At 41.3% G+C, this 25,689-nt stretch overlaps 1 protein-coding gene and 1 pseudogene across 7 annotated transcripts; both read right to left on the bottom strand.

Moving 5' to 3' along the window:
• Positions 1 to 9,699: 9,699 nt before the first annotated feature.
• Positions 9,700 to 13,353, bottom strand: LOC129194382 (class I histocompatibility antigen, F10 alpha chain-like; annotated as a pseudogene).
• A 3,398-nt stretch (positions 13,354 to 16,751) lies between these two features.
• LOC129177376 (class I histocompatibility antigen, F10 alpha chain-like) lies at positions 16,752 to 25,235 on the bottom strand. Of its 7 annotated transcripts, none has more exons than XR_008569620.1 (7): positions 25,118 to 25,235; positions 21,397 to 21,663; positions 20,758 to 21,036; positions 18,903 to 19,211; positions 18,615 to 18,725; positions 18,398 to 18,510; positions 16,752 to 18,320 (listed from the first exon to the last, which is right to left on the bottom strand). XR_008569620.1 is itself a non-coding variant. In XM_054768464.1 (7 exons), the coding sequence occupies exons 1-7, from the start codon at positions 25,170 to 25,172 to the stop codon at positions 18,314 to 18,316; spliced, it is 1,188 nt and encodes a 395-aa protein (XP_054624439.1). In that variant the 5' UTR covers positions 25,173 to 25,235; the 3' UTR covers positions 16,752 to 18,313. The 7 variants fall into 7 exon arrangements, 6 of the variants coding, with proteins under 6 accessions (XP_054624439.1, XP_054624447.1, XP_054624430.1 ...); XM_054768464.1 differs by having other exon boundaries at positions 18,398 to 18,557; XM_054768472.1 differs by having other exon boundaries at positions 18,459 to 18,557.
• Positions 25,236 to 25,689: the final 454 nt, after the last annotated feature.

Below are 25,689 nucleotides of genomic sequence, written 5' to 3'. Positions count from 1 at the left end.
TGGCTCTTCAGATTTTTTGTTGTTGTCTTAAATTAATTTAATTATTTAAAGGATGTGTATTGTGTAAAATGAATTACTGTTGTAAAAAATACATTATATCAGACGTTTATTATTTGTATGGATTTATTTAAATCCTCAATGAACAGCTACAAAACATATCATATAATAACATATTATAAAATAAAAAAACAAAGACCCATCTCAATAAGGGTCAAATCTCTGCATTCAAATTTCTAGCTATTTACAATCAAACAACACAACATCAGCCAAACACCACACAACAAATTGTTAATGAAAAAGTGGTGAAGAAAAAGAAAAAGCAGCCTCCAGGTAACAGTTGGGTCTTCACTGAAGATTGGCGTTCAAACTCCTTTTTCTGTCACTCGTGTTTTTGTGCTGTGTTTGTTTAACCCCGCCCCTCCCCCTGCTCACACCGCCACACATCTTGACCAATGACAACAGAAAAAAAGACGAGGAAAAAACGAATTGAATCAGAGGTGGGGTGATCGCTTGCTTTAAGGCCCAACACTCTGGGATCCAATTAGGTCCTCTGAGCCTTCATCTGGAGATGGCCACCAAACGAGGAGGATGAGGTCAGCACACATCGAGATCATTTCTCACACACACACACACACACACACAAGAATGCAACCAGGCTCATGTTGCTTGTCTCTTTACACACATGCCCAGACAGGCTTCATCGCGGTCACCAACTGGTGAAAAGCCCAAAAGTCTGTGGTTCCATGTCGAACTGCAATGAAAGCTATTTTCCATAGCATCGCCCTCCTGGATGTGTGTGTGTTGACACTCCCATGCTTCCATGTGGGGCACGTGAGCAGAGTAAATATTCCGAGCCTTGTTGAAACTTTTAAGAGGTCTTGAGGGCGACACGTGACTCGCTTGGAAGGCCCCCTGGCCGCTCCTCTGACAAATACGGCAGATAATGACTAAGGTTATGTCCATATGGAGTCGGGTATATTTTTCCCCTTGCAGGCCTTGGGGCACGCTTGGAGCATGCTCACAACTGACACAGCGTTGGAAAACGTGTCTCAAAATACACGTTTTTCCAAAGGAGAAAAAGAATGCAGAACGTGCTAATTCATGCCAGTAATTCAACCAGTCCCCACAGCTCCATGGTAAGTTTTGGCCAATCATCGTCTTGCAATCATCGTCCCTCACCACTTTGCAGTTTGAATTCTGCGGCTTCACTCGAAAATATGATTCCATCATGCTGATTTGTGGTTGAGTTATAAGTGTTAAGTATTTTAGGCCTTAATGAAGCATTTTCAAGCATAAAAATGGTTAAATGAAGTCAAATACAAATATAATGCATTCAGAAGATGCATTCATACTGTGATTACATACTGAATATTCAACACTGGCCACTAGGTTTCAGTATTGTTACTTTAATGTTGTGTGAGACACTCAAGCACCAGATTCGATGGGCAGAACAACAGGCTTTTATTGCAGCTCTGAATCATCTCACCACAGGCACAATAATCCCTAACAATAATACCTAATAAAGACACAGGTTACGGTCACTGCAGTAAACCGCGCCAACCTGAAACGCAACTCCGACCACCTGACGTCACTTCCTGTTTGCCCACCACACAGTGAACCCTCGAGGGAACACATTTATAACAACAGACACAAGCACAAGTCTTATTTAGGTGTGATTTCCTGTTATTATGTCTACTATAATGGGTAATCGCAATGTAAAGGTGACTATAGGGGTGTTATTTTATGTCTAGAGGGCTCTAAGAATGTTAAAAAGTGTATTTAGAAGGTAGTAAACAGATTTTCTATGTCTTATATGTCAAATTTCTTGTTATTATGTCTACTATATTGGGTAATAGGAGAGTAAGGGTGACTATAGGGGTGTTATTTCATGTCCAGAGGGTTCTAATGTTAAAAAGTGTATTTAGAAAGTGGTACACAAGTTTTCTATGTCTTATATGTCTTCTAAATTGAAAACCAGATTTACAAGGGCGTAAACAGGTTGTCTATATCTTATTTTCTCTTATTATATCTACTATATTGGGTAATAGGAGTGTAAAGGTAACAAAAGGGGTGTTTTTTTTATGTCTAGAGGGCTCTAATGTTAAAAAGTGTATTTAGAAAGTGGTAAACAAGTATTCTATGTCTTATATGTCTTATTTCCTGTTATTATGTCTACTATATTGGGTAATAGGAGTGTGAAGGTGACTATAGGGGTGTAAAGGTAACCACATAACCACTTAACTGCCATAAATGAGGGATTACTGTAATTATAATATACTTACACAGAGGCAAAACCACAACAATTATTGCAATTTTCGCTTTCTCCCACTATTTTTCTCCCACAACAAAATTTACACCACAATTTTGCCTGGGTTTGCATGCATTCTTGTTGTGTCTTGTGTTATCAATACCCTGCGTGAGTCCATCTGTATTCTTAATATATTTTTTCATCAGAAAACCTCCTTCCTTGTTCGCATCCTATTATCTAGCAAACAAAATGGCTTTTTGAACTTTTAAAATTACAGTTGTACATGCGCAAAATAATTCTAAATGCATTTCAATGATGAATGAAAGGGATAAATGAACATTTAAGGTTAATTTTACCATCACTGAAGATGTCACGTTATTGTTGACAAAGGATCCATGCCACACCACACGGACACCACCTTCCTGTTTTGCTATGAGTTATTTATTCAATTCAACAGTGTTTGTCACCTCCTTCATGAAAATGCTGCCACTCACAACTTTCTTTGGCTCCATTCTGTGTTACAGTGTTGGGGTGAGAAACGCTGCTGAATTCATCATCTTCATTATGCGTGTTTGTGTGCTTTATTTGTTCATGGAACACACACACAACCATGAACAACTCCATATTTAATGGCCTTCCTTCCTTCCTCCTAAGAAGCACAGTGCGCTGTTCACTGATTTTTGCGTTCAAGCGCCACCCCGACGCCAAAGAAAGTTGCAAGTGGCAGAACTTTGCTACCGCAGGTGAGGGAGAAACAGTTGAATTCAAGACAGAAGTGGTAGCAAAGCGCGAAGGTTGTGTCTGGTACAGCAGGACAGCAATGTCAAGGTTCTTGGGCATAACAATGATAATAATGATAACAATGCAGCTCATGTGATGTAAATGGAGCGTTGTTGGCGCTTTTTGGAGGTTTTTTCTATGTGGAGTAGGTGCGTCCCATTACATGCATTCTTAGGTGCCTCTTTTTATATCTTTTGAACACACAGAAAATGATTAAACACGCCCCTAGGTAAATATCATGTTAAATGCTCATTTAGCCATTTCTTTCCTCATTTACATGTATTTCACATTGTTTCCTGCATGTCAAACTACAGTAGACGTATTGTCTGTAAAATGTGCTTTGTGTTCATATTTGTGAGTGTCTGGAACTTTCAATGTGGAAAAATACACAGGTGGAAACAGACAGGTGGAAGAGATCAATGACGTCTGTATTTTTAAATCACGGTGGCGACTGGCGGAAGCATATTGCACTGCTCCATCTTCAGAAAGCGTGCAAAAAGGAGTGAAGTGATGGCTACTGATGGGTTAGTGATTGGAGTTTTCTGGTCAGTGGGTCAGTGGGTCCAGTTTGGGGGAGGGGGTGTCAATGACAGTCAGAGCAGAGGCATGTCGGCAAATAGCATCCTAAAAACAGCCGCCGGCATCGGCAAAGAGCAAAAGAGCAAAGTCTGTCTCGTTGCGGGGACGGTGGGGGGATGGGGGATAATGCAACAAAACATTTAACCTTCCCTCATTTGTGGGACAACGTGGCAAATACCTTTGGTGAAAAGGAACAGACAAAAAAAAGATCAAAAACATTTCAAAAAGACAAGTCAACAATTTAGCGTCTGTGTCACAGTTGGAGCATGGAGTAGAGCAGGTGGATCCCAAGATGCAAGAGCGAGGCAACTCCAGGTAGGAATAATGTTTTATTATAGTAGAGTCAGAGCACAAAAATACAAACTGAGGGCAACGGTGCACTATACAGTCTGAGCTGCTCCGTGAAGAAAGAGGTACAAACTAATGAGCACTAAAGAGTAACAAAAAACTACATGCAAGTCAGGCGGGCTACTTGGATGAGCAACTAACATGGCACGAGGCAAACAAAGGTTACAAAAAACATGTGGCACAAGCAGAGACTCTAAACCGGCATCTTGAAAGGCGAGGTAAGACGAAGCGTGACCAGAGGCGTCCCAATGGAGGAATAATCCCACACCATCCTGCCGCAGCTGGGTGGAATAAGAAGATGAGTAGCTCATCCCGTAGCTCCGCCCAACTCAGGTGAACCAGAGCCTGAGAGAGACACAAAACAGAAGCAGTAGGGGGGGTACCACCAAGCAATACAGCACAAATACGGAAACCTAACCCAGAGGCCAGCAGATGTCACCACAGAAAATAAACAATTCACACCATGAAAATAAAGCCAATACATACTGTACACCTTTATACTCCTATTACGCAATATAGCAGACATATAAAGAGAAAATAAGACAAATGAGACATAAAAAAAACTGTTTACTTCCTTCGAAATACATTTTTTAAACATTATTAGAGCCCTCTAGACATGAAATAACACCTCTATGGTCACATTTACTCTCCTATAACCCAATATGGTAGACATAGTAAGAGAAAATAAGACATATGAGACATTAAAAACCTGTTTACTACCTTCTAAATACATTTTTCAACATTATTAGAGCCCTCTAGACATGAAATAACACCTCTATGGTCACCTTCACTCTACTATAACCAAATATAGTAGACATAATAAGAGAAAATAAGACATATGAGACGTTCAAAACCTGTTTACTACCTTCTAAATACATTTTTCAACATTATTAGAGCCCTCTAGACATGAAATAACACCTCTATGGTCACCTTCACTCTACTATAACCAAATATAGTAGACATAATAAGAGAAAATAAGACATATGAGATGTTCAAAACCTGTTTACTACCTTCTAAATACATTTTTCAACATTATTAGAGCCCTCTAGACATGAAATAACACCTCTGTGGTCATATTTACTCTCCTATAACCCAACATAGTGGACATAATAATGGAAAAGAAGACATATGAGACATATAAAACCTGTTTACTACCTTCTAAATAAATGCTTTAACATTTTTAGAGCCTTCTAGACATGAAATTAAACCTCTATGGTCACCTTTACTCTCCTATAACCCAATATAGTAGACATAATAAGAGAAAATAAGACATATGAGACATAAAAGCCTGTTTACTTCCTTTTAAATAATTTTTAGAACATTATTAGAACCCTCTATACATGAAATAACACTCCTATAGTCACCATTACTCTCTTATTACCCAATATAGTATACATAATACGAAAAAAACATGCCATAATATAGAGTCATACATGTCAGCGGGACTTTTCCCATTGGCCACAATATTGTCAGTGGCAAAACATCAAGTAGAATAAAAGATTGTCAGTAATGGTGTTGATTGAACATGAATAACAGTCGGTGTACTTGATGTCAATGTATTGTGAAAGAAATGCGATCCGTACAGTAGAATTGATCCTTCTTCTTCCAGGTCATATTTGGACATGAAGTAAAGCGCAATGAGTGGCGTGACGCTGCCATCTAGTGGACATAAGTGGTGCCTGCAGATGGACAGACATGGAAGAGAACCTGCAGAGATGTTTCCAAGGGGCTTCTGTTCTATGTTGAGTTGAAAATTCTTAGTGATGGAAGTGCCACGTGCAGTTGTTTGTAATGATTTTTTCCCTTTTCTCACTGTGTTAGCAACAGTCTTATATCAATCAATGTGACAAGTTATAATCGTGCAGTGGCAGTTCTAGCTATGGGTCACATGGGCAACTGCCCAGTGCGGCATTGCCTCGGGGGCGCAGCAAGGATGAGAGAAAGAGAAAGAAAAACCCGTTTCATATGTATTTGTGCTCAGGGGTAAAATTGGTCAGGAAGGATATGTGTGGGAAATGGGCGCCCTCTACAGGCGAGATACTGCCGCCCCCATGCTGCTCATGCGTGGCGGTGGATCAAAACCAAGTCGAGAAGGAGGGGAGAATTCACTGTCTGCTGTCTCAGCCCTCAGGTTAATTAGAAGGTAAAAGTCGAAATTACAACCGTAACTGTTTAAAAAATAAACCTAATTTAATTCTTAATATTGTTTAATATTTAATACATTGCAGGCCAAAGTCTCCAACATATACTATTTCACTACAGAAATGTTTAATCAAAATTGTGGAATACGTGAATTGTGACGGCTAGATGAGGTGTTGGTGGGGGATGATGACTCAGTGTCACTAAGTTATGTCAACTAAACATGGAAAAAAGAAAGTCGAAGCCGTCGGGTGCATAATTTAGGAAGAAGAGGAGAAAAGAACCAAAGATAAAAGTATGGAGTTCTATCATCGCTTATGTATACCATATTATGCAACGGAGGTGCTAAATAAGCTAGAGTTACTTGGTAGCTAGGCTAAATGCTGTTTGTTTTCTTGACTGACCGTTTTAATTGTGTAAATAATATGCCATATTTCAAAGGATTTTAGTCAGGATGAGGAGCCATCTACATCACTCACACAAGCCACCACAGAAGTGACGTTGGGTCCTCAGGATGAGCAACCGTTCCCCTCTGCAGAGCCTGCTTCTCCACAGCACCACACTTCACGTGTGTGTCTACCTGCTGCTGTCTTTTCATACTTAATATTATCTATTACGATGTTAGATGTTTGTATTGTAGTATAGTAGTAGTTATTTGGTTGCTAAATGTTTCATTTTAATTTTAAAAAGTAGGTTCAATTTTTATGAGTAATATCACTGAGTACTTAATTTAATTATAAAACTTTTGGATACTTAAAAGTAACGTCACTTAAATGTACAGTAATTATTAAGAGGCCGCACGGTGGCTTAGTGGTTAGCATGTTGGTCACACAGCCAGGAGATATGGAGAATCTGGGTTCGAATCTCCGTTGAGCATCTCTGTGTGGAATTTGCATGCGTGGGTTTTCTCCCACATTCCAAAAATGTTATGAATGGTATGAATGGTTGTTTGTCAATATGTGCCCTGCGATTGGCTGGCGACCAGTCCGCCTCTTGCCCCAAGTCAGCTGGGATAGGCTTCAGCGACGCTAGTGGGGCCAAGAAGCGTAGAAAATGTTCAAAGTCATTTATGTGTATGTGTGATGCTGCGACTAATGCACGTGTCCTTTTCTCTGGGGCAGCACCACTTGACATCCCAAATGAAGCAACATCCATCGACTCGCCTACCCGGCCTTCAATTCTGATGGACAGAATTAGAATGTTCCTGATTGACGGAGGCCCAAGTAAGGTACCACCTGAGTTTGTTTTTCCAAGGAATGAGGATGATGGAAGAAGCTGCCACCACCAACATTTTGGAAAGACACTTATTAGTGGGGAAAATATCCCAACAAGTTGGTTGGTTTACTCACCAAATAATAACAGCTGTTTCTGCTTTTGTTGTCAATTATTTTCCACAAGAAAAAATCATTCAACAAGCTCTGGACTGAATGCCTGGAAACATGCAAGTCCTTTTCTCACTTCACATGAGAACGGTCCAGAACATATTCATTGTCTGAAAACCTGGAAAGAACTGGCAGTGAGATGTAAAAAGGGACCACCATTGACAAGCAGGAGATGTGGAGAGAGGTGCTGAAACAGTTCGTGGCTATTGTGAAGCCTTTAGCAGTAAGGAATTTGGCTCAAGGGGACATACAGAGACACTGTTCGCACCTTCAAATTAGTAGAACGAAGTAGAACTGATGGCATAGTTTGATCCCATCATGAAGGAACACCTTACCCGAGTCCAAAAAGGAACCTCCAACCACACCAGCTACCCTTGGTCACAGGACGCAAAATTAACATGTAAATCTAATGAGCAGCAAGATCGTTTCAGTGATGATGAATGACTGGAAAAGTCCCAAGTTTTTTTTTGTCATTCTAGATTGCACTCCCGACATCAGCCATACCGAACACATGTATGTAGTGACTCGATTGTAGTGGTCGAGTGGAGGACCAGCCACAAATAGAAGACTTCGTAGGGTTTTTGGAGGCAGAACACTCCACAGGTCAGCATTTGGCATCCCTAGTCCTGAGGAGGCTTGAGCAGCTCCAAGTTCCTTTCATCCAACATGCGTGGAAAACTCAAGGGTGTTCAGGCTAGGCTCCTACAACTTCATTGTAGAGTTCTGTGTGTGCCATCTGGAGCTCATACTTTACATTTGGTTGTAGCTGATGCTGCCAAGGGATCGACTGATGTCACCAATTACTTTTGGCGTTTTGCAGAAACTCCACAAAACGATGGGCCATCTTGAAAAACAACACATGGACATCACTTTGAAGATGTGGACTGAAACACGGTGGGAAAGCAAAATCAAGTGTGTTGAGCCCCTGAGGTATCATGCAGCGGCAGTAAGAGATGCGCTCGTTGAGATCAGAGACCACACAAAAGTCCCTGCCATGAAGATTGAGGCACATGGTGATCAATCGTGATGAATTAATTTGAAAACCGTGATTAATCTGAACCAACACATTGCCTGACTTATTTACAAAGCTCTACTTGGGATGGTCCCATCGTATCTCGGAATTACGATCTACTGCTGTTTTTACTGTGACTGTCCCTCCTGTTTTCACAGAGCTGGGAAAAAAGACATTTCGTTTTTCTGCTCCCTTTGCATGGAATTCTCTGCAAGATGAATTAAAACTGTTGGACCTGATCCCTTTTGACAACATTGTTAAAATTCTTCAAACTAAGGAACAGGAAGGCATTGGACACTGTCACTGTTTTTAAGTCAGATGTTGCACTTCTTTTAACTGATCCATGATACTTTCTACATGATTTTACTTTTTTATTGAACTACTGTTATTTATTTGTACCACTGCTTGTACTTGCCTCTTGGCGCTTGTGAAGAAAAGATTCCATATCACAATAGCTCCACCTGGTTTAAAAAAAAGTTATCTTCAACATGATAGGTGTGCACAGAGTCCCAAGGGTAACATCATAAATACACACTCCACCGAAAGCAGTCAAAAATTTGGAAGCCCTTTCAAGTCAACACATGGCAACCCCCCGTTGCACCCTGGCTGCGCCTGCAGTACCCACCAACGTACAACCAAGACATACCTTAGCAAAAACATGTCAACATATGTTTTCTAAACTGTAAACACCCAAAGAAGACATCTTATAACATGAGGACCACTTTGATGGAGAACAAACTACATCTCCATCTCATCTTCAAGTGTGGCAACGTCCCTCAAAAGTGCCTTTGATGGAGACATCTCTCCTGTGTTCCAGCGCACAAATGATCATCTTCACAAAGTCAGAAGAACATTTGGAGGTGCAAACAGTCCATGTGATTAACTCGCCGTGTGCCGGCTGCTGTGTCTCACTCAGCTTTCAGCCATCATCCTTTCTGAGAGCTCAATCCCGTCACGAGCTGTCAAACACAAAAGCACCGTGAGCTGCTTCCTCATGTTCACCAAACAAGAACAAGAAGATGTTTTACTTACCAGCTGGATCGTAGTTGGCTGAAATGAAAGAGAAACAAGGTGACATGGAAGTTTTCCTCATGGTGTGTGTTTCTGTGTGAGAGTGTGTGCTCTGTCTCTGCGGATCTTTGAGTGTTTGGCTGGAAGCTCATCAAAGTCAAGTAAAACATGGCTGCACTTTTGCAACCTGGATGAAAGCATCAACTCACAGAAGAAGAAGACAGAGAACGTGTGTGTCCCTCACCTTGTCTGTTCTTGTGATGCTTGACGATGATGATGATGATGGCTACCAGAAGAACCACCACAGCGAGGACCGCCACTGTGGCAGCAATGGCGACGCTCCAGTTGTCTGTTGAGCACAAAAAAGCCCAAAGAGGAAACCTTCATGACTACTTTGCTGCATCCTATCAAACGTCAAGCATTGTTATTGTGACGTGGATCAATAATGGTGAAAGTTGGGATAGGAAACGTCTCCAATGTGCTTGTTTTGAGGACACAACAATTCAACCAAATGTGTCTTTCTCACCTGCATGGCTTGCGTTGCTCAGGAAGCTTCTTTCCAGCTTGGTGACCATGTCCTTCTTGACGCCAGACAGCTGAAACACACATTCGTACTTGCCCTCCACGTCAGCCGTCACCTCCACTTTCAGGTTCACTGTCAACTGGAAGGTTCCGTCGTGGTTGGGGAGGATCTCTCCGTGCTCCACGTCCTCGTGTACCTCCTCGCCGTCTTTCCTCCAAAACAAGGCCGCTCTGTCGGGGTAGAAACCTGTCGCGAAGCAGCTGACCGGAGAGGACGGCGTCTTCTGGAGGAGAAACACCTCTGGAAGCTCTGCATGGGAAGTGACGCCACGTGTGGACAGAGGACAACAAGGAGATAAGGTGTGAGGAAATTAAAAATGGAGAGAAGCTGAAAAGAGTATAAGAGACAAGAGTGCAGCTTGTAATGCTAGCAATGTTCCTGTAGGGGGCGTGCTAACATGGTTACAAAGGTGAAAGTACATCCTGTGGTACTACCTGTTCTCATTAGGACCTCCCTCCCATAGTTCATGTACTTCTTCAAGTTCACTAAGGACACTCCTTAGTATAGAAATTCTTTGCATAGTCTTGTTGACTTTTGTTTTGGTCCAACTTTTGTTTGGTGGGGACAGCTTGTGGTTTTTCTGCAGTCCATGTCCATGTCTTCATGTCCAACGATATGATGTCTTCTCCGTCATAACCGGCCTGAAACAAAACCTTTAACCTCATCAGTCTCATCATCCCATTCACAGCCCAGCGTCACCTGGAGAACATGAACACCTGAGAGAATGGCACGAAGTGTTGTAACACAGAGTGAAACCTCATCACCATCAAGCGCGCACACACACACACACACATGCACACGCACACAAATAGTTGTTTTCTAAGTGTCAATAATTTGGTATTTTGTAGGGCTGTCAAAAATAACGCGGTAACTAATTGATTTCATTAATTCCCTTAATTTGTTTTGGTGGAATTAACGCATGCTGACCAGAGCAAGCACACCTCTCTGTTATGACGGCAAACAGAATCACAGTGGAGTCTCCCTTCGCAGTCACACAGAGTCTGACACTCTTTTCTAACTTCATTCTGAAATGAACAGCAACCGCAGTACATTTCCAGCACCATAAGCTGTATGTATCTCCAACTCACACACGTCTCTAGTCCGATCATCCTGGGAACGACACTTGCTCATTCTCATTACAAGAATTCAGGGACACACCGAACATCACGAAAACGGCTTTATGATGCATGTGTGTGTGCGTGTGTGAATAAACAGCAAGATAAAGAAAATCATGAAGTGGATATTATCACTCAGTCGTAACTCTTAATTCAGATGTAGAATTTGTTACTTTTAAGTATGCTGGAAAATACATACAAGTAAATTGACCTTAAATTACATAATGTCTTTGAACGCAACCCCTCAATGCTCATTACACGGTTTAAAGTGTGATTCAAATGTTCTGCTATTATCAAAGAGACTAGTGTTAGAAAAATAGATTTTTAGACTTGTGTGGTGTCTTTTAGCGTGATTGACATGTTAGTTCATCTGGAGCTGTTAATACATACAAATGGGCATATTTCAGACTTAGTTGCTAATGGTGATTAATCATGATTAATTAATTGTAAAACTGTGATTTATCTGATTAAAAATGTTAATCATTTGACAGCCCTAGCTTTCATATGTCATTATGGGATGGAGAGAGCTCTACAAGGTATCAGTGCAGCAGTGTGTGTGTGTTTACTACAGTATAAAAGTGTACGAGTACATCAAATATATTTTAATAGTAGAAAGTTCAGCATGAACAAACCTCCAGTTTGGTTGAAGCTCTCCTTTGCAGTTTCCAAATAGTTTTTGAAGAACTGCTCATGATCCTCCCCATCTCTGTCTCGCTCTCCCAGTAAAGTTGATCATCTGCTGTGATGTTCATCCAGTCCTGTTTGGATTCTGCTTTCCTGCTGTTGCTGTCGTAGTAAAATATCTCAACTTCATCAACATAGCCAGCGTGCACATAATCTGGGATGTTTGTAACTTCAGAGGACACAATGTAGATATACTTCAGGATGTGACTCACTGGAAGGAAAAAAAACATGACATTTCCCACGTTTTATTACGTAGAATTATGTTCAACAGTCTTGTACAATGAATATTTATGTCAATACTGTCTTCAGCTGTGTTTTAATGTGAACATGAAAACACTGCTAGATACCGCAGTAAAGACTCACATCATGTTGTACTTAATAATACAACACACAAAATATTACATGTTTTTATACATACATGGAGTAAATCACTGTTTTCGTTAAAAGTGAAACAAAAAAAGTCTACTGAACAGCCACTTGTTGAAAAAGATGAAGTGAAATATTAATTCTGAAGTATTTCCGTATAAGTTGTGTCAGTCACGAGTGTTCAAGTCCCAATAAGATGAAAACAATTGTGGTGATATGAGAAGATACGTGCACTGCTTATTGGACTGATCCTCATTGGTTGCTAGCGCTAGGTGGCGTTCTATAAGAGTGCCTGCTGCTTTGTCGCTTGGCCTTTGACCTCTCGCTGGGTGCCCTCCTTCGGCGCTCACTTCCGCGTTCGCTTCGTGCCTCTCGGCAGCACAGACAGCCGCTCGCAACTAAACTCAAGGCTCCCGTGTCTGCGCCTCTCGCCTCTCTCTCAATAAGCGACAAGCTTGCTGTCAAGTGACGCTGCCGTCTTGCCCGTGTGCAAATTTCCGAGCTGACACATATTGCATGTTTGTTGTGCCGGTTCTGCATGCCCGCCGGTCCCGTCTGCTTGCTGTTAATGCCGCTTTTCAACTGCGGCTACTGCACGCTCGATAAATGCGAGCGACCCTCCAGTGTTTACAACTAGCTGGGGGCTACCCCACTCCCCCCCTACAGAACGCTTTTCCCTCACCAAACAACGAACTGTGCCGCTCGCGTTGACTTGAGTCAAGTCAGAACTGACTGAACTGTTGCTCTATTTTGCACAGAAATGTTTGTTGTAAAAATTGTTTTTTTTTCCCCAGGAGCTGCGGGTCACATGGTGGTGGTAACTTTGTTTGTATATATTTGCAAAGCACTTGTTTCGGTTGGTTTTGGTTTTGTAGTGGTTTTGGTGCTTTATTTAGGTTGCCCCATTTAGTTTCCCCCATCCATCCAGCCTAACTCCAGCTCCCTGGCTCTTTGTGGGTGAGTTCCTTGGCGCCAAATTTTTAGAAGACAACAAGAGCCAATATTTTAATTAACTTGAAATCAAAGTCTGTTTTAAGAATAATAAATATTGTAAATGGAGCCAGTGTCTCATTCAAAGGAAGCTTACCTGTGTGCCTTAGTTTCATTATTCCCCTCTTAGGGGTGGCGTTGTTAAACCCTTTACTACATCAGTCCATACAAACTTTGAACCCTTACCCTCCCCGCAACACAATGATCAGCGCCTCGATGTTAGCTCAAAGAGTGTCAATAATAGTCGGAAAAATAACAACGTTGTGTCAAAAAGATGTAAAGACATTTGGGATGAAGTCGCACAAAAAAGGATTTTGGAAAGACGCCTATAAACCTGAGAAGGAAGTGGACTTACCTTATTTGCACAGCCAGAAAAAAAGAATAAAAGCAAATTTATGCTCAGCTGTCACAAGTGCAGAATAAAGAGGTTTGTTAGTTTGAATCCCGCAGGGAAAATGTCAATCATTATTTCGTCAAGCTCACCGTACGTTTGAAGTTTACTGTGTGTCCTGACGTGAAGGTGGATATGGTTTATTTTAGACGTAGTGTGACATTTGTCAAGTGTAGCCTGTGTTGTGTGTTTTATGCTCATCAAATGGAATTAGGAGATAAAAGACAATGAAGTCTTCTTCTACTGGAATAACTACAGAGCGCCCCTTGTGGCCACATCAAGTAAATGCTGGAGCGTATTTCGGTGAAATCACGTGACGCCAGTGTGCCCAGTGATTAGCCAAGTTTGCAGCCAAACTTCTTGTTGCTTCCTGTTGCCAATGCCAAATCCTCAAGTTGTGAAAGGAATTTCAGCTATTTTAAGGCAGCCGGTTCTTTTGGCTCGGCTCCACTTAACGAGACAGACAGGTTCAGCACAATTTAGTTTCTTGACCTTTTCAAAAATCTATCACAGGCAGCCCAAAATGCCATTTGGCCAGGTTAACGATGAGCCAGAAAAACAACAGGAGGTACGACAGGTGCTCCTCGGCCCAACACAAAAGAAAAGTCTGTGCCGCCACTTTAAGGCTGAAAATCAAAAATCCTGAATGGGGTAATTACTGCAGTCTTAGGCACATCCTTTGCACGCACGGGAACCTGGTGATAAACCCGGACCAGGTAAAATCCTGAATGTGGTCGCAATCATGGGCAGTGATATTGTTAAGGCGGCAGAAATCGCCACTAGGCCACCATGATACATCCACCTTGGGCACCATGTGCAGGGGCGAGGCCCACGGGCTATTAGAACACCTCATGATGCCCAAACACTCCATTGTAGCAAACTCCTCTTTAGCCGTAGCCACTTTAGCCACTTGAATTGTGTAACTGTAAACATGTGATGTACTTCAATGTAACTTGTTCTAAATGAATCTGGAAAAAGAAGATGACAGCACATTCCCAACAAAAGCACATGAATCCAAGTGGAAATGTTAGCAAGGTGTTTGTTAGTTTTAATCCCGCAGAGGAAGACAAAGTGACGAACACGAGGTTGACTAGCAAACATGACATCACAGTAGATGTGCATATGCGCCTTTGCAGTTCTCCACCTGAGCTGATGAGAATTCAGCCTGCTGAGTTTGAAGTTCACTCTGTGTCCTGACAGGTAGGTGGATATGGTTTATTTTAGACGTAATACGAAATGATGTCATGTGTAGCTTGTGTTGTGTGTTTTTTGATCATTAAATGGAATTAGGAGATGAAAAACAAACAAGAAGTCTTCTTCTACTGGACTCGCTATATACCGCCCCTTGTGGCCACACCAGGTCAATGCTGGAGCGGATTTCGGTGAAACCACTTGACGTCAGTGTGATCAATGATTGGCCACGTATGCAGCCAAACTTCTTGTTGCTTCCTGTTGCCAATTCCAAATTCTCAAGTTCAGAATTCTCATAGTCAGTTCTTTTGGCTCAGCTCTACTTGACCAGCCAGACATGTTCAGCCACTGTTGCTAACTACTCACGGCCACCCCCGGTCACTCTCCGGCCACCCCACTGGCCAGCTAGATTTCAGGTGTGAGTTTATGGTCGAATGGTCTTACCTTGGCCACCCCAATAAAAAAAATCCTGGCAATCAAAATCACATTGTACAAAAACAAAAACATTGTTTTTGGTGCCCAACTGTTTCCCAAGTATATTAGTGCATGTGTGAATGTATAAACAAGAGCAATTAACTTGAATTTCTTTGTAGAAGGCGCTTTATGAAAGTAGCTACATTTACTTGTATTCACTTACAGTGCAGCCTCGACACATCAAATATGGCGGCGACGTTGACGTACGGCTCAGCGCTCGATGCGGCGTCTACCTCTGACTCCTGGAACAATGATTGGCCAAATTTGCAGCCGAGTTTTTTGATACTTCCTGTTGCCGGATGCCAAATCCTTAAATCGTGAAGGGAATGTCGGCTCATTTAAGGGAACCGCGCTTCCTTTGGCTCGGCTCCTTTAAAGCAAATAGTAGTTACAATAATAACACTATAAACCACTATAATATTCAGGTTTTAACTGAATCGCACAATTTACAGGTCATTTCTGTATATAAACTGAGCGATAGCTTATTGTAGGATTCCTACGGATTTCACATTTCAAAATTCCATACTTTTTCAGACTCAGTAAATAGATATTTATTTTAAAAATCCACAAAAGCAGATCTATTATCTTTGTGTTTTAGGCAAAACAAGATATGAACAATATCAGCTTTGACTGTGGGAAACCGTGATCGACATTTTTGCCTCTTTTCTGATATGTTGCGGTTTGTTTCATATTGATTTGGTCCGTCTGGAGCAGGGGTGTCCAAAGTGCAGCCCGGGAGCCATTTGCGGCCTGTGGCTGTTTGTTTTATTGGCCTGCAGCACATTCTAAAAATACACGTAAGCAAAAAACATCAAATATGGAAATAAACCGCAGTAATTTTATGTAAATAAAGCTGAAATAATAGGAGAATAAAGTTGTAATATTACAACAAAAAAAGTTGTAGTTATTCTGGAATAAAGTGACGAAAAAAACAATTATTAAAATACAAAATTCAAATAATAAAATTCATTAAAATTTAAGTTGCAATATGAAAGAAAAAAGACATTATTTTCTAAAGCCGTCACATTACGAGAAACACAACAAAAAAAGAATAATTTTGGAAAATTAGGCTGCAAAAAAAGCTATATTACGAGAATTAAGTCAAAAATATTACGGGAATAAAGTCATAAGATTTCAGGAAAATGAATATGTAAATGTTGAAATATTTGGAAAACAAAAATCAACAGAAATGGAAAAACAAGCAAAAAAAGTTTAATTAAGGAGAAAAAGATGTATCTTAATATTACGCTTTTTCACCTATGTCACAAAGGGGAGATGCAGGCTGTCTTTTTCTTGAAATACACTTCTTAGCATATCTGCATGGCTTTACAAAATGTAAAATATCAAAATGACCTGTCCATTCTTTGATTTCCGGGACAAATATTATGGAATTACTCATTTGTTTTCATTATTCTGAATATATATGCCATTATGTCACCATATAATTTTCCAGGGAGATTATAGCTCGGCAATGTAGCTCATACAAAGGGGTGTAGGAGGATATGAGTATGGGCTGGCTATTCAACTTGTCAGTCTTCCAGGATGGGTCACCTATTGTGTGCTCTTACACAAACATCTTAGCTGCTCTCGGAAATGCCTGAGAAAGTATATTACGTTTTGTGCTTTTGTGTCAATGCCCTCACTCGACAACTTGGCACTGCTATGCCTGATGATGGCTTTGCTTAAGCAGTGAAAGAGTGGCTCCGCTGTGTGCCAGACCGGACGTGACGGGTTAGGCGTGACAATGAATGAAATGAAATAAAACCTGTTTGATTTCTGTTATAAAAGTGTGTGTCTGCTACTACACAGGATAAAACCAGTGTATAACATCCTGACTGTAGATAAAGCAGGATTTTAAAGAAATGCTGGCATTGAACAGTATTAAATTCGCCCTATTTCTTCTGGCATTATCATTGAAATATAATTGAAACCACATTGATTCTTAGTTACACTGAAAGTTCAACATTGTTTTAATGTTCACATTAGTTGAAATACAACTCAATCATGTTGATCTATGGTCATGAAATCAATGTTGTTGCAATGTCAGCAGCGAGTGCAAACTGATCAAGTGATAAAAATACCCTTGAAGTCCCACATTGATTCAACGATCAAATGTTGAAAAGTCAACCTAAATTCTACATTGTTCTCTGGGATTGGAAGAGGAACGTTTCCTTCCTTCCTGAAGAACTATGCTCTATTTTCCCTCTGACACGTAGGACACGATGAAACGTACCGTAATATTACGACTTTTATTCTCGTAAATTTAGGAATTTCGAAATTGATCAACTCTCAAAATCTCTGTTTTTTTCCCCAATGTGGCCCTAATAGTCCGTCGTAAATATACAATGCTGGTTATAAAAAACACACAAACCATTTATTCCAAAAATGGCAAATAATGCATTTCACCCAATAAACCATTTTAGGTTTAAATAAGCTTTGCTTTTTTTGACTCCTTTTCGGACATTGAATTGTGTAACTGTAAACATGTGATCTACTTCAATGTAACTTGTTGTGCATGTTCCAAATCAACTCAAGCATTACCATTACCACTACACAAAGCTGTTTTATACATAAATTATTAGCATATCTACGTTGGATTAGCCTTTTTAGAAGTTTAAAATATCAAAATGGCCCCCACATCCTTTGTGTCAAATCTGGTAAGTCATTGCCCCACTTGTCACCAATGCAAGTGGACTGTAACAGCCACATGTGCAACTACTTAATTTGCAGCAAGTGAAACGTCACCAAAGCCCGTAAAAACATTTGATCATAAAGTGTTTTCTAAGCCATAAACACCCAAGAAGACATCCTGTAACATGAGGAGCACTTAGATGAAGAACAAACCACATTTCCATCTCATCTCCAAGTGCGATGATGTCCCTCGGTGGACTAAAGTCCCTTTGGTGGAGACATCTCTCTGGGTTCCAGTCCATGTCCATGTGAGCTAACTCACTGTGTGTCGGCTGCTGTGTCACACTCAGCTTTCAGTCGTCATCCTCTCTGAGAGCTCGTTGCCACCATCACGAGCTGTCGGACAAACACAAAAGCACCCTGAGCTGCTTCCTCATGTTCACCAAACAAGAACAAGAAGATGTTTTACTTACCAGCTGGATCGTAGTTGACTGAAATGAAAGAGAAACAAGGTGATGTGGACTTTTTCCTCACCGTTTCTGTGTAAGAGTGTGTGCTCTGTCTCTGTGGATCTTTGAGTGTTTGGCTGGAAGCTCATCAAAGTCAAGTCAAACACGGCTGCACTTTTGCAACCTGGATGAAAGCATCAACTCACAGAAGAAGAAGACAGAGAACGTGTGTGTCCCTCACCTTGTCTGTTCTTGTGACGCTTGACGATGATGATGATGATGATGATGGCCACCAGAAGAACCACCACAGCGAGGACCCCCACTATGGCAGCAATGTCGACGCTCCAGTTGTCTGTTGAGCACAAAAAAGCCCAAAGAGGAAACCTTCATGACTACTTTGCTGCATCCTATCAAACGTCAAGCATTGTTATTGTGACGTGGATCAATAATGGTGAAAGTTGGGATAGGAAACGTCTCCAATGTGCTTGTTTTGAGGACACAACAATTCAACTAAATGTGTCTTTCTCACCTTCATGGCTTGCGTTGCTCAGGATGCTTCTTCTCTCCAGCTTGGTGACCATGTCCTCCTCGACGCCAGACAGCTGAAACACACATTCGTACTTGCCCTCCACGTCGGCCGTCACCTCCACGTTCAGGTTCACTGTCAACTGGAAGGTTCCGTCGTGGTTGGGGAGGATCTCTCCGTGCTCCACGTCCTCGTGTACCTCCTCGCCGTCTTTCCTCCAAAACAAGGCCGCTCTGTCGGGGTAGAAACCTGTCGCGAAGCAGCTGACCGGAGAGGACGGCGTCTTCTGAAGGAGAAACACCTCTGGAAGCTCTGCATGGGAAATGATGGACGACAACATGGAGAGAAGGCGTGCTGGGTTTCAACCACATAACCATGAGACAGTTTGCGTAACTTCCGGTGAGCAGGTGGGGGTCAAACACAGACTCAGTATGTTTATACAATATTTCACAGATGAAAGGGAATAACGGTGCATGTTGTTGAAATGATTTGCTCCAATCGTGTGTGTACACGGCGTGACGCATGAAGAAGTGAAATAGTTGAAAACACAATGAACTGCAGTCAGCTTATCTTCCACGTCAAACGTTATGAATGAAAGGATTCTAACATGTGTATTTGCCTTTTTACACCAAGTCAGTCTGCATGAATACATTCTTGTACGTGTCCTTGGTCGTGTCGTTGCTCTGTTTGACAAAGTGTGAGCTCCAATGCCAAGCCCCTGGGCTTCCAGGAGGTAAGGAGAACCAGTGTTGAAAGGGGCAAGGGACACCTCGCATGTCCACCTTTGAGTCATCATATGGCGGTAGGGCAGGGAGGCAAGGCGAGGTGCGTGGTGCCCCCAGGTATGCAGGCATGTGTCAACAATGCGATCACGTCACAAGTTCGAATACATGGTGCAGACTTTTCCATTTTGTTTTCTTGCAACAGAGCAGAATCTTGGCGGTCTATTTCTGGTGTTTACTGAATAATTGTGGACTTACAGTTCGAGCATTTAGATGAGGCGCTATGAGGAAATGACAAATCTATAGTTTTTTGTGATGAGGTCATTCTTTCTGCATTCCCCTGCTGAGGCTGCTACCCCGACGACCCGACCTCGGAAACGCGGTAGAAGATGGATGGATGAGTATTTTACTAAACATCTTGCTTGTTGCTCACTGCAAACTGGAGCATGTTCACACTCGGCTCCGCTCAACAAGAGACAAGTTCAGCAACCACTCTTCTGTGTTTTTTAGTTGTTTCCTTCTTTCTTTTTTGCTATCATGGACTATCTTAGTATTAACTTGGGGTGTAACGGTATAGGTCGCCCACGGTCGTACCTCGGTATTGGGGCTACGGTTTCGGTTGGGTTTCAGTACTTTGAACAGTGTGATGATTATTTTTTATTTTGAGTAAAATTCCTTATCTGAAGTTCAGAGTTAATAGTTGCAGCGTGCAGACCATTCTCATCTCTACTGAACAATGGCAGCACGCTGATTTCAGCTTATGCACTCATCTTTGTCCCTTAACGCAGGTGAACTAGTCAAAAACGTCAGGCCCAGAAGGCTGCTGCCTGTACTCTCCGTTATATACTCTGTGTCTGTTTCTATCTCCATCTCTGTTTCTGTCCAGTGTGAGAAATGGGACATCACGTTGCGGGGAGGGCTTCTCACCAGCGTGGAGAGGGACGTGCGCACACACACTCACAAAACGGACCACAAAACCGCCGGTCCATAAGGTGGATTGTCCCACATCTGAATGGATGTGATGTTACGTGAAACCCAGCAACAGAGACACAGAATGTAGCTTGTAATGCTAGCAATATTCTATAGGGAGCGTGCTAATAGGGTTACAAAGGTGAAAGTACATCATGTGATTCTACCTGTTCTCATTAGGACCTTCCTCCCATACTTCGCAAGATTCTTCAAGTAATAAGGACACAGGACTGTGTAGAAAAACTTTCCGTAGTTCTGTAAAAACCTGTCTTCTTCCCACTTGCGTTTGATTGGGACAGCTTGTGGTCTTGCTGGGATCATTGTCCATGTCTTCACGTCCAATGACATGAGATCTTCTCCATCATAAGCAGTCTGAAGCCAACCTTTAACCTCATCAGTCTCATCATCCCATTCACAGCCGGGCATCACCTGGAGAATGTGAACACCTGAGAGAATGACACAAAGTGTTGTAAAGCAGAGTGAAACCTCATCATCATCGCCACACACACACACACACACACACACACACACACGTGTCAATGTCAAAAGGAAATAACGTTAACCTTTTAGCAGACAAGAGAAAGGTTTTCATCAATGCAACTTGCAAGATGGCTGACCAGTGAAATAACTGAACATTCAAGGTAAGGATGTTGGTTTCAAATGACTACAAGAGAGCAAGACGGTCAATCGTGTGTTTCTGTTTGTCATTATGGGAGGGATACAGACAAGGTATTTGTGCAGTAATGTGTGTCTGTGTGTGTGTTTACTACAGTATAAAAAGTGCACGAGTACATATGAGTACAAACCCTCAGTTTGGTTGAAGATCTCCATACAAAATGTGGTGTAGTATTTAATCCTGTCCTCACGAATAAAAGCATTGTCTGTGTGTCTCTGCCAAAAATGTGGATCATCTACGGTGATGTTGTTCATCCAGTCCTGTTTGCGTTCTGCTGTCCTGCTGTCGCTGTCATAGTAATATACCTCAATTTCATCAGCATAAATAACTTCTACATAATCTGGGAAGTTTGTAACTTCAGAGGATGCAGTGTAGAAACACTTCAGCGTATGAATCACTGAAAGAAAAACAAAAAAAACAAAATGAGATTTTTCTTAGACATTTTATTATTTCCAATTATTATACACTAAGTCCCCTACTAATGAACATTCGACGTGCTAACATTCGGAAATACGAACACAAGCCGACTGGTCTATTTTTTCATGTGTTTTGCCTTATAAGTCCATATTTATACTGCTTCATGCTTGACCAGCAGAGGGCACTGTAACACTGCTAATGACGAGGAAGAGGAGAGAGGAAGGCTAAGAGTTTTATGATACAACCCGGACAGAGCGTGTGATTAAAGTTTATGAAGAGTTAATAGGCCTGCTTAATTCTACACCACCCACAGAACACTACCTCTTTTAGAAGAGTCTAACCACGGCGACCATTTGTCCTTTTTTTCAATAACTCCTCCTCCAACTCCTCCACAACGACGTGTGCTCGACCACTCCTCTTCAAAGGTAAATAATATTTATCATTACGCATTATTATATCACTTTTATTATTGTTTTTTTCATGAATTATCCTCGTTTAATATTACTACTGCATCCAAACTCATATTTACATACATATACATATACTGTATATGTATACACGTACATGTAGTACCTATATCATTGGTAATATTACCTTTTCCCCTACTTAAGAACGATTAGACATAAGAACAGTCGACTGGAACCAATTGTGTTCGTTAGTTGGGGACTTAGTGTATACAATCTTGTACAACGAATATTTAAGTCAATTCTGTTTTCAATTGGGTCTTAATGTGAACATGAAAACACTGCGAGATATCACATCATGTTCTACTTCAGTAATACAATTGTATTATTGAAGTAGAACATGATGTGACTAACACACAAAATACAGCCAGCCCTCGTTTATCATGGGTATCTTGTTCCAGATAAGGGAATTTCCACAAAGTAGGATTCCTTTTTCATAAATGGAATCTTTTTGTAGTTAGAGCATCGAAAACCTGTTTACAACCTTGTAAATATGTTTTTTAAATATAATTAGAGCCCCTCTTGTCACACTATGCTGTGACACCTCGGTGGTTTTATGACATTTGTGGTCGCTTCCTATTTTCCGTATAGTTACTGTTGTAACTTCTGTTTCCCTCAGATGCTGATCGTCCTGACATGGGCGGAGCTACTGAAAGAGCACAGGTGTTTCCCATCTTCACCCTTATTTAATCCCCACGGTTGCTGCTGGAAGGCGTGGGATTATTCTTTGCATTGGACTTGTCTTCCAAGACATAGCACGGCATCTGTTTTTGTGTCCTATTTTTGCTTGCTGCCTGCTCATCCTGCAGCCCGCCTGTTACTCAGGTTGTTTTTTGTTCTGTATTTGGACTTTGTTCACACTATCTTTCTCTCACGATGCTCTGAAAATCTGGCACTGTAGTTTTTTGTTATTGCTACGCTATCCCAAGTAATAAAACATTGTTGCTGACCTGAAGTTGTCTCGCTACTGCATCCAGGGATCCAACATAAAACCCCCGACGCATTTAGCGTTACACCTCTAGACATGAAATAACACCCCTATATTCACCTTTACAGTCATTTTAGCCAATATAGCTGAGTGATTGGTTTCACTGAGTTAATGAGTGGTCTGTCTGCTGGATAGAAAAACATGGAAATGCGGTCTGACTAGCCCTGGTGGAGGTATACTGTGAAAGTGGCTCAACAAACCCGGGCTTTGTGACCAAGATGCAGATCAACAAAACGTAAATTACCCAAACAGAATGAAACAGTACTGCAACGGTGGTTATCAACTTACTTTGTCTAGTCCAGTTATCGGCTTTGTGCTCAGTGTGCGTTCACATAAAAGGGGGCGTTTAACGTCATATTATTCTACTTCCGCGCAGAAATGAAGCGAACCCGGCCGGTGTATTTTACACAAGTGAGCAAATGTAGTGTATTCTCTCATCTGAAAATCTCTATCTCTTATAGAGAATTTCATCAGGGAATGCCAGTGAATCAGTGTGATCTCAAAGTAGTCACTTCCCTTGTAGTGCTGCTCAAATTATTCTTGCTCCCAGGTCCACCGGGTTCTCAATACATGGTCACGCCATCTCCGAATGAGTTACACAGTGAAACAGCGGCGCTTTCAGAGACGATTTTAAGCTGAAAGTATGGACATTGAGTGTTTATACCTAGCGTTAACTCTTCCAAACTCGAAAACAAAAATACAGCAGCAGTGGAGGCAGCTCCAAAATGCCGCGTTACCTTTCGGTAGTGGCCCTGACGCGCTCTGAGCGAGTGTGTGGTGAAGCTAGTCGCTAGCTGGCTTGTAGCTAGCCGGTGTGGTGTGGCGAGGTGTGACTGCGCCAGTAAAGTAGTTCTTCGGCGTAACAATGTTAATAACTAAAATAATAACAAGATCGCTGTAGCTTGGTGAATATGCGGGTGACATTATGTAAATGAAGCATCGGTGGCGCTTTTTGTATGTTTTTTCAGAAGGCTTCATAGGTGGAATAGTTGCATCCCATTAAGTGCATCCTTAGCTGTCTCTTTTTAGCTGTTTCTATGTCTTCAGAATGCACAGAAAAGAGAAAAAGATGTGTTCAAGTCTCTCCTAAGGATTGTGAGATGAACAAAATTACAAAGAAGTGCCAATTTCCTTTAACAAAGGTATCCCCGAGTGCTGAGATGCTGCATGTACAAGCGCTGCCGTGTTTAGTAGCCACAGAGACACAACATCAACTCACACCTGTTAGCATTGGGAGAGTTCTTTGGTGTTTCTTTTTTTGTTACTCCTGGGATTTCTTGCTAATGTAACATTGCTGACACCTAGTGACCAATGTAGAATACTACAGTATATATCAATGTGTCTTTCAGCGTGTGTTCTGAATGTCTTATAGTTGTATTTCAGCTCATTTAGTAATTGTTATGCTTGAAAATCTTTAATTTAGACCGGAATTACGTAAAATGTGCTCAATCGTGTATATTTTTTGAGTAATAAAAGGTTGTAATCGCACCCATAGTAATAGTATGGTAGTATATTGGTATTAGTATTAGTAGTATATAGTCGTATATTTTGAAAAACCGCGGTAAGAGTGAAGCTGTGAAATTTAAAGAGCGGTGAGGCGAGGGATGACTGTATTACATTCTTTTTATACATATGGTGTACATCACTGATATCTTTGAAAGTTAAACAAAAAAGGTCTACTGAAAAAAAAAAGAATATCTGAAATTAGCGTAATTTGTTTATTTTAAACAACTGCATATCATTCAGGCAAGGTCTCAATCATTTTGTTACTTTCCACTGTGTTCATGTTAATGATATACATTACCTCAAATGACTGAAGTACAAAAGTATCAATATTTTGATTTGAGAATCGAGCCGAAAGGTATCGAAGGTATCAACATTTCAGTATCGATCCGCACCTCACGAGTAAAGATATTTGAGTTCATGTAGCACGAAGAGGATTTGAGATGACGTCTATACATTTGAGAAGAAAGTGGACTTACCAGGCGCCACGCTGTGTATTTGCACAGCCAGAAGAAAGAATAAAAGCAAGTTCATGATCAAGAGAAAGACAACGTAACGAACGCTAGCTTGACTAGCAAACTTGATATGACAGCAAACCAGGAGACTCACCTTTAGAGTTCTTTACCTGAACCAATGAGAATTCGGCCTGCTGATGACGTCACTCATTACCGGTTCACGCTCACCGTGAGATTAAAGTTGGAGGTGGATATGGTTTATTTGAAACGTAATATGAAATGATTTGTCATGTGTAGCTTGTGTTGTGTGTTCTATTCTCATTAAATGGAATTCTGAGATGAAAAACAAAGAAGAAGCCTTCTTCTACTGGAGAAGGAGAAGCTCTCAAGTGATCACTGTAGAGCGCCTCTTGTGGCCACATTGGTTAAGCGCTGGAGCGGATTTCGTTGAAATCACGTGACGTCAGTGTGACCAATGATCGGCCAAGTTTGCTATCTTCTTGTTACTTCTTGTTGCCAGATGCCAAATCCTCAGTTAGTGAGGGAACCGGTTCTTTTGGTTTGGCTCCTTTAAAGCAAATTGGAAATAAAATGAT

The sequence above is a fragment of the Dunckerocampus dactyliophorus genome, chromosome 1, assembly GCF_027744805.1.
Source record: "Dunckerocampus dactyliophorus isolate RoL2022-P2 chromosome 1, RoL_Ddac_1.1, whole genome shotgun sequence".
In the NCBI taxonomy this organism is placed as follows: domain Eukaryota; kingdom Metazoa; phylum Chordata; class Actinopteri; order Syngnathiformes; family Syngnathidae; genus Dunckerocampus; species Dunckerocampus dactyliophorus.
The sequence above is the reverse complement of the archived record's forward strand: the minus strand, read 5'-3'. Positions and strand labels throughout refer to the sequence as shown.

Bases quoted from the DNA above. Each gene is read 5' to 3' on its own strand.
- LOC129177376 (XM_054768455.1), bottom strand. From the start codon at position 25,172: ATGAACTTGCTTTTATTCTTTCTTCTGGCTGTGCAAATACACAGCGTG. The intron at 19,212-20,757 runs GTAGAATCACAT...TTTCCCATGCAG, and splicing joins GAAGGTCCTAATGAGAACAG to AGCTTCCAGAGGTGTTTCTC. The intron at 18,726-18,902 runs GTGAGAAAGACA...TGTGCTCAACAG, and splicing joins GAGCAACGCAAGCCATGAAG to ACAACTGGAGCGTCGACATT.